The 8,520-nt window shown below is 41.4% G+C and overlaps 1 protein-coding gene across 2 annotated transcripts; it reads left to right on the plus strand.

Moving 5' to 3' along the window:
• The first annotated feature begins 702 nt into the window (after window positions 1–702).
• On the plus strand, window positions 703–8,286 carry LOC135519820 (transcription factor 21-like). 2 transcript variants are annotated; one of them, XM_064945032.1, is made up of 3 exons: window positions 703–1,823; window positions 3,512–3,569; window positions 3,798–8,286. In XM_064945032.1, exons 1-2 carry the CDS (start codon window positions 1,244–1,246, stop codon window positions 3,547–3,549), a joined length of 618 nt encoding a protein of 205 aa, XP_064801104.1. In that variant the 5' UTR covers window positions 703–1,243; the 3' UTR covers window positions 3,550–3,569; window positions 3,798–8,286. The 2 variants fall into 2 exon arrangements, with proteins under 2 accessions (XP_064801104.1, XP_064801103.1); XM_064945031.1 differs by having other exon boundaries at window positions 707–1,823; window positions 3,512–8,286.
• Window positions 8,287–8,520: the final 234 nt, after the last annotated feature.

Here is an 8,520-nt window from a genome sequence, read left to right on the forward strand (position 1 = left end):
ATCGCTTTTCAACAGAAAAGTTCAAAAATCGCTAGAGGATGTGTCTTGGTACTCTAACCACTAAAAGAGACAGCAGGCTTGATTTTTGTGTTTGCAAAGATAAACACTCCCCTTTCAACAGGCATCGTTGAAGGCCTTATGTTAGGAAATATAAACATGATTTAGTAAATAGGCAGCAGACACAACATATCATTACATTTAGCATAATTAGATGCTATATCATCCGTCATAGGCCTAATGCAAATCATATAATATGCGAATCGACTTGTTTTAGCAGACCAAAATAATCCCGTACGAATGAATAAGAAGTGTTGTTTCAACTTGCTTTAATTGTTGTTTTCGAATAGCAATTATTTTAAACATGCAAAATAACAAACAAAATGCAATAGCCAAGTTGATGCAGGCAAATAATATAGAGACTGACTTGCATGACACAATATTCAGTTTTTCTAAAATATGGGCTACGGGAGATCCTTACATTTAAAATTCCATCTGCATTTAAAATGTTAAATCTGTATTTAAAATTCGATCTGTACCTACTTCAACTAAAAAAAAAAATGTGTCTTACAGTGCTTGTTTTGTAGGCCTATCAACATTAATGAACATTACATCCGGGGGGCTATGTGGTTTGATAATTAAGACTGCTATCATACGTTTCTGACAGTATTGTGTGGCGTGAGCTGAGTACTAATTATAAAGCTATTCTATTCAGATGCCACCCGGTTGAGCAAGTGCTACACGCGGGGCAAAACTGAGAAAGAGCCCTCTCAAGGAACGAATGTCAAATAGTCAATTTCTTTGTAGATATTAGGATACTCTTTGCTAGTTGTATAGGGAACAATTCGAGGGAAGTTTATAATTGCCAGATCAACTGATTCCTTTGTATCTCCAACTCCAACGCTTTTTTAATAGGCAATGAGTGATCTATTAGGAGGGGGCATGTTTCCTAATGAGGTCCTTTTCAGCCTTTAGAAAGTGCGCGAACCCCCTGCCGCCAGACATGGAAATCCGGGAACTATTTAATCCTCGAGATGTGTCACTGTGAGTGTCACACAGTCCAGAGATTACAGGTGACAGGTAGTGCACACCCGACGGTTCCCACAAGCACTTTATTTTGAACTAGGCACTTTTGAACTAGGCACCGATGTCTGAACAACAACTTATTTTGTGCAGCAGGCTACACGTTTTCTCCTGCCGGGTGAACACAGCTTGTTGAATCAAATTGAAAAGTAAGATTTAAAAAATGGAAGATATATTATTTGACTTGGATCAAGATGGCACTACAGACTTTGCCTTCTGGGGCCAGATGGACCCTAACTTCCAGTTCCAGGCCCAGTTGGATACTCTCCTCTTTGACTGCACCGCGGTCACGGGCCAGCTTTCGCCCTGGTCCTCGTTCGGTGGCCAGTCCATGTTCCCTGACGCACAGATGACCTTCACCGACCTGGACTCACAGTCTCCCGGCCTTGGAGCCAGTGCTGAAGTGGACAGCTCCTCTGTGGACGAGCCCCACGAGATGAGCAAGCGCAGGCAGCGGCGGTTCGTGCCCCATCATCCGTACAAGATCCAGCGACACGCCGCTAACATCCGGGAGAGGAAGAGGATGCTGAGTATCAATTCTGCGTTCGAAGAGCTAAGGTGCCACGTGCCAACATTTCCCTACGAGAAGCGCCTGTCTAAGATTGATACACTGAGATTGGCCATTGCCTACATTGCCCTCCTGAGAGAGATACTGATTTCTGGCTGCGACCCCAAGTCGTACGTGGACGAATGCATGAAGAATGGTTACAAGAATCAAACCAATGCCATTTGGAACACAAGCGGTGAGCAGATAATACAAATTGCCTAATTACTGATATATAGAACCATTTTTAGATTATGCAATGAGATTACAGTCATACACAATTTGATTCGTTGCTTTTACAATTACATTTTGAATCTCTTCCATTCAAAGATTGAACGGCTGAATAGAAACGGGTGCAATAGTTCCTACTGAAGGCCTAAACTAGCCCAAACTTACCTACAACATGAGAAAACATAGCCAAACATCTGTCAATTTAAAATGATGTGTTTGCTCAAATTGTCTCATATGTTCATTCAACTAGAAAGTAGTCTTTGGCCATCTTTCCTCAACAACAAAAAAAGGCTGTGGAGCTAATTGCACACACAGTGCTTTTAACATACAAAGTACATGTTCATTTATACAGTAGTTAATAATCAACATGCCCTCACCTGGGATTTGAACTCACAAACGGTTGGTTCACAGCATTCCAATCTTCCTGCTATGCCACCATATCTGTGTCAGTGACAGCTTTCACCTTTATTGCTAAACATTGCACTTCAAAGTAGACCTCAGCTCTGTTAAAAGTACCCTCAAGGAAAACTGTTAAGGAGTAACATTAAAATAGAGTAATATGCCCCACCGATATTAGATAACTATACAAACTAAACGGAAATGGCCGAAATAAGTCAATCAAATCAAAGTAAATCAAATAGCCAGATCAATAACTGACACAGACACGATGACATAGCAGGAAGATTGGAATGCCACGAAGCAAGAAGCTGTGAGTTAAATCCCAAGGTGAGGACATGTTGACTAATGGTACTGTATAAATGAACATGCACAATGTCAACGAGTGTCATATATGTCACGCTGAAAACATTGTATGTTAACAGAACTGTGTATGTGCTACCAGTTGCGCAGCCTTTTTTAGTTACGCACAAATAATAATTTCTAGTTGAATGAACATAAGTTATGAGACAAGTTGAGCAAACACATACTTTTAAATTGACTGAATTGATGCCTACATTTTCTCAAGTTGGAGCTAAGTTTGGGCCAAGATTTCTTTGGGGTGCAGGTAACATTTGGTCCGAAAACTAATCATTATTATTTTAAGTGTGGTACTGAAGAAACTCCAGCAATATGTCCACCCACTATACATGGATGGAATTACAGTAAATGTATACTTTACTATACTTGGAATTATAGTTTTACAACCAATACTACATGCATGGCCCATATGTTTTGTGACTTCAAATTGGGTCTGGGACAGTACCAAACCCCATTCACGAAATTGCAAACAACACACAGGATAAACCCAAGGAAGGATGACGTATCCTACCAAGTGTTTAAAATTACATTAGCACGAGGAGAGGGAGAGCATAAGCTAATGGTTGATAGCCAACTCCAAAGATCATTGGCTCTGAATTGAGTTTGTGTCACTTAAACAGTTTGCTTTGTTTGTTTGTTGTGTGTCCCCCCCAGCTGTCTTTTTCTTTGGCGTGGGTGCACAAAAGCTCCCCTTTGCCAGAGCACAAGTATTGTCCCTGCACTCAATGGTTGCCTATTTACTTTAGTTAACCAATTCTGTGGGGCTTCACTTCAACCATTCGGAGGGGGCATTGAGGAGTTAGTGTACCCCTTTGCTCGGACCTGCGACTTGTTAAACGATCATTAAAATGTATTTAAAGCCTCATGTTTGCCTTGCTTTTGTCCCCCGTCTCACTCTAGATCTGACAGCCCGGCTCTCCTGGATAAAATGGGATTAACTCAGGATGGAGCAACCCAAGTACGTTGGACAGGGGGCTGCTGGCGGGGGATTTATAACCCCCTTCTGTCTTTGTTTCAATGGCAACATCACATCAGGGGCTGAGTGACATCTGCAGACTTCTTATCAGTTAATGCACCTTTCTTTGCAGCTAGCCATTCCCCTCACAGCCTTTAATATTTGAATGTGGTGATATTCGATTGGTAATGGAGTGGCAGTGTTTTTCTGGAGTTGCCTGTTGTTTTACAGGGGATGGGGGACCGGGGACAGACTTAAGCCCATGGGGATGGCATTTCTCACAGGAGACAGATGCAGCCTGGCATGGGACCGAACAAACCTTGGTCAAACTATTTTTTCTGAGTGTAATACTGAAGTGCCTGTGTGTTCATTTGAAACCATTAGCTGTTGTTCATTGTGTCTGACACCCAAATTTCCCGTAAGTTAATTTAACCTAATTAATTTATGTATTTATTTCATTTGTTTATTATTTATTAATCATCGAAGAAGAAAAAAATGTTGTTATTATTATAATTATTTATTTAACTGTTTTCATTTTGATGTGGCGGGCTGTTTAAACTGTATCTTTAATCAATTGACAATCAGACATGATTTATTATGTTGTCAAATGGAACGTTTTGATATTCATGATACTTATTATGAATATGTGTTGTTTTTGTAGTGTCTGTGAGTATATTGCGGTGAAACTGTTAGGACTGGTGAATGGATTTGTACTCAATGGCAAATCAGGGAATTTCTAACACACTGGCCGTGTGCGAATGCCCATACCTGCATCCTAAATAGTAGGCCATTTGAGCAGTGGTGTAGAGGTGCCTGTAGAAGTGGGTATACTCAAATTTTGCCCACAATTTCCCAAACGGCCCACCTGGTGAAGGGAAGGGACCCTGTGTGAAAAATTCTAATGACAAACAGTGACATATACTCTGAATGGCCTAAAATGAAAATTCCCATATTGTGCAAGTAGGCTAATACAGTAGTAGGCCTACTACTGAAATAGATAAATGAGACTTTCATCTGAGTCAGAAGTTCACAGGCTTCAGATTTCCCACATTTATTTCAGGTTTTCACACTCAAATCACACTTTTAATAGAATAACAAAAAAAATGGGGCCCCCTGAGTGGCGCAGCGGTCTAAGGCACTGCATCGCAATGCTAGAGGCGTTACTGCAGTTCCGGGTTTGAACCCGGGCTGTGTTATAGCCGGCTCCGATCGGGAGACCCATGCACAATTGTCCCAGTGTCGTCTGGGTTAGGAGTGGGTTTGTTCGGCTGGGATGTCCTTGTTCCATCGTGCTCTAGCGACTTCATGTGGCGTCCGGGTGCATGCATGCTGACTGCAATGGTACAATACTGTAACTACCAATTGGATATCATGAAATTGGGGTAAAAAGTACAATTAATTATTATTTTTATGTTCTAAGTCCACAAAAATTATTAAACCACATAAGGAGACCACTTTTGAGGTCTGGGAAATATTTCATACATTTAGATTTTTGAGTGAAGCTACACTTTAATTCAACTGTGCAGGCAAATAATCATGATATCATTCTGCAAGGTAGGCATAGGCTACTTTGTAGCTAGTTAACATTTACAGTGCATTCGGAAAGTATTCAGACCACTTGACTTTTTCCACATTTTGTTACGATTCAGCCTTACTCTAAAATTGATTAAATTAATTAATTAATTAAAGTTTTCCCCCTCATCAATCTACACACAATACCACATAATGAAATAGCAAAAACAGGTTTCTAGAAATTTTAGCAAATCTATATTAAAAAAAATGAAATATGACATTTACATAAGTATTCAGACCCTTTACTCAGTACCTTGTTGAAGGGTCTGTATTCAATACCTTGTATTCAGACCCTTTACACAGTTCCTTTGGCAATGATCACAGCCCCTAGTCTTCTTGGGTATGACGCTACAAGCTTGGCACACTTGTATTTGGGGAGTTTCTCCCATTCTTCTCTGCAGATCCTCTCAAGCTCTGTGAGGTTGGATGGGGAGCGTTGCTGCACAGCTATTTTCAGGTCTTTCCAGATCTCTCTCTTCGATCAGGTTCAAGTCTGGGCTCTGGTTGGGCCACTCAAGGATATTCAGAGGCTTTTATTGGTCAAATACCCATATTTACCAGATGTTGTTGCAGGTGTGCCAAATGCTTGTGTTCCTAGCTCCAACAGTGCAGCAGTATCTAACAATTCACAACAATACACACAAATCTAAAAGTAAAATAATGGAATTAAGAAATATATAAATATTAGATATGAGCAATGTCAGAGTGGCATTGACTAAAATACAATGGAATAGAATACAGTATAGACATAAGAGATGAGTAAAGCAGTGTGTAAACATTATTTAAACATTATTAAAGTGACTAGTGCTCCATTATTAAAGTGGCCAGTGATTCCAAGTCTATGTATATGGGGCAGCAGCCTCTAAGGTGCAGGGTTGCGTAACCGGGTGGAAGCTGGCTAGTGATGGCTATTTAACAGTCTGATGGCCTTGAGATAGAAGCTATTTTTCAGTCTCTTGGCCCCAGCTTTGATGCAGCTATACTGACCTCGCCTTCTGGATGATAGCGGGGTGGACAGGCTGTGGCTCGGATTGTTGAAGTCCTTGATGCTTTTTTTGGCCTTCCTGTGACATCGGGTGCCGTAGGTGTCCTGGAGGGCAGGTAGTTTTCCCCCGGTGATGCATTTGGCAGACCACACCACCCTCTGAAGAGCCCTGCGGTTGCGAGCAGTGCAGTTGCAGTACCAGGCAGTGATAGAGCCCAACAGGATGCTCTCAATTGTGCATCTGTAAAAGTTTGAGGGTTTTAGGGGCCAAGACTGTTGCACCTTCTTCACCACACTGTCGGTGTAGGACCATTTCAGATCCACAGTGATATGTATGCCGAGGAACTTGAAGCTCTCCACCTTCTCCACTGCGGTCCCATCGATGTGGATAGGGGCGTGCTCCATCTGCTGTTTCCTAAAGTCCACGATCAGCCCCTTTGTTTTGTTGAAGTAGTGTGAGAGTTTTTTTCCTGGAACCAGTGTGATGGCAATTGCATTGTCTGTGGATCTATTGGGACGGTATTGAAGTGGGTCTAGGCTGTCAGGTAAGGTAGAGAATCCTTAGGGTCATTGTCCTGTTGGAAGGTGAACCTTCACACCAGTCTGAGGTCCTGAGCGCTCTAGAGCAGGTTTTTATCAACGATCTGTCTGTACTTTTCTCCATTCATCTTTCCCTTGATCCTGCCTAGTCTCCCAATCTCTGACGCCGATAAACATCCTCACAGCATGATGCTGTCACTACCGTTGTTCACCGTAGGAGTGGTGCCAGGTTTCATCCAGATGTCATGCTTGGCATTCAGGCCAAAGAGTTCAATCTTGGTTTCATCAGACCAGAGAATATTTTTTCTCCTGGTCTGAGTCCTTTAGGTGCCTTTTGGCAAACTCCAAGCGGGCTCTCATGTGCCTTTTACTGAGAAGTTGCTTCTGTTTGGCCACTCTGCCATAAAGGCCTGAATGATGGAGTGCTGCAGTCCTTCTGGAAGATTCTCCCATCTCCACAGAGGTAATCTAGAACTCTGTCAACGTGACCATTGGGTTCTTGATCCCCTCCCTGACCAAGGCCCTTCTCCCCCGATTGCTCAGTTTGGCCGGGCAGCCAGCTCTAGGCAGAGTCTTGGTGGTTCCAAACTTCTTCCATTTAAGAATGATGGAGGCCACTGTGTTCTTGGGGACATTCAATGCTGCAAACATTTTTTGGTATCCTTCCCCATATCTGTGCCTCGACACAATCGACCTCATGGCTTGGTTTTTGATCTGACATCAACTATGGGACCTTATATAGACAGGTATGTGCCTTTCCAAATCATGTCCAGTCAATTGAATTTACCATAGATGGACTCAAATCAAGTTGTTGAAACATCTCAAGGATGATCAATAGAAACATTATGCACCTGAGCTCAATTTCAAGTATCATAGCAAAGAGTCTGAAACCTCATGTTTATGTGATATTTCTGTTTTTTTCGTTTTCATACATTTGCAAAAACTTCTAAAAACCTGTTTTCACTTTGTCATTATGGGGTATTGTGTGTAGATTGATGACATTTGTTATTTATTTAATCCATTTTAGAATAAATCTGCAACGTAACAGAATGTGGAAAAAGTCAAGTGGTCTGAATACTTTCTGAATGCACTATAATTTAGAAGGTTTTTGGGAAATCCTTTCCATCAACCACAAGACGGCTAGGCCTATCATTAGCAACACTAAACCTGGACATTTTACTTCATATTATGAGGCATGTCTTACCTTGCTTCAAAATAGCCTACAGCCAAAATCCCCCCCCTAGAAACATGGAGGTAATTATTTTATAAAGATATGCTTTCTCCTGTTATATTGGTTTTCAAATCAACTTTATTTCATTGTCCAGCAGCCAAAGGCATTATCCTTGTAATATTAGCAACCCATGATAGTTGTTGCATCTTTAGATCTCCTCTCTTGCTACATTTCTAACAGATATTTCCATCTCTGTCCATGAAACCTCTTTCATGTGCAGTGCACATTTTAGAACTGTGTTTTCCAGCAAATTGCATTTTGGAACATTTGTGCATAGGCTGCTGTGTGCACACTGCTGCGCTTAAAATGTGAAGAAATAATACACTGAACAAAAATAGAAATGCAACATGTAAAGTGTTGGTCCCATGTTTCATGAGCTGAAATAAAAGATCCAAACATTTTTCATACGCACAAAAAGCTTATTTCTCTCAAATGTTCTGCACAAATTTGTTTTACAGCCCTGTTAGTGAGCATTTCTCCTTTGCCAAGATAATCCATCCACTTGACAGGTGTGGCATATCAAGAAGCTGATTGAGCAGCATGATCATTACACCGGCGCACCAAGTGTTGGAGACAATAAAAGGCCAATAAAATGTGCAGTTTTGTCACACAACACAATGCCACAG

The sequence above is a fragment of the Oncorhynchus masou genome, chromosome 29, assembly GCF_036934945.1.
Source record: "Oncorhynchus masou masou isolate Uvic2021 chromosome 29, UVic_Omas_1.1, whole genome shotgun sequence".
NCBI classification, from domain to species: Eukaryota; Metazoa; Chordata; class Actinopteri; order Salmoniformes; family Salmonidae; genus Oncorhynchus; species Oncorhynchus masou.

Excerpts from the sequence above, each read along its gene's own strand:
- LOC135519820 (XM_064945032.1), top strand. The coding sequence starts at position 1,244 with ATGGAAGATATATTATTTGACTTGGATCAAGATGGCACTACAGACTTT. Across the intron at positions 1,824-3,511 it reads TGCCATTTGGAACACAAGCG|ATCTGACAGCCCGGCTCTCC; the intron begins GTGAGCAGATAA and ends GTCTCACTCTAG.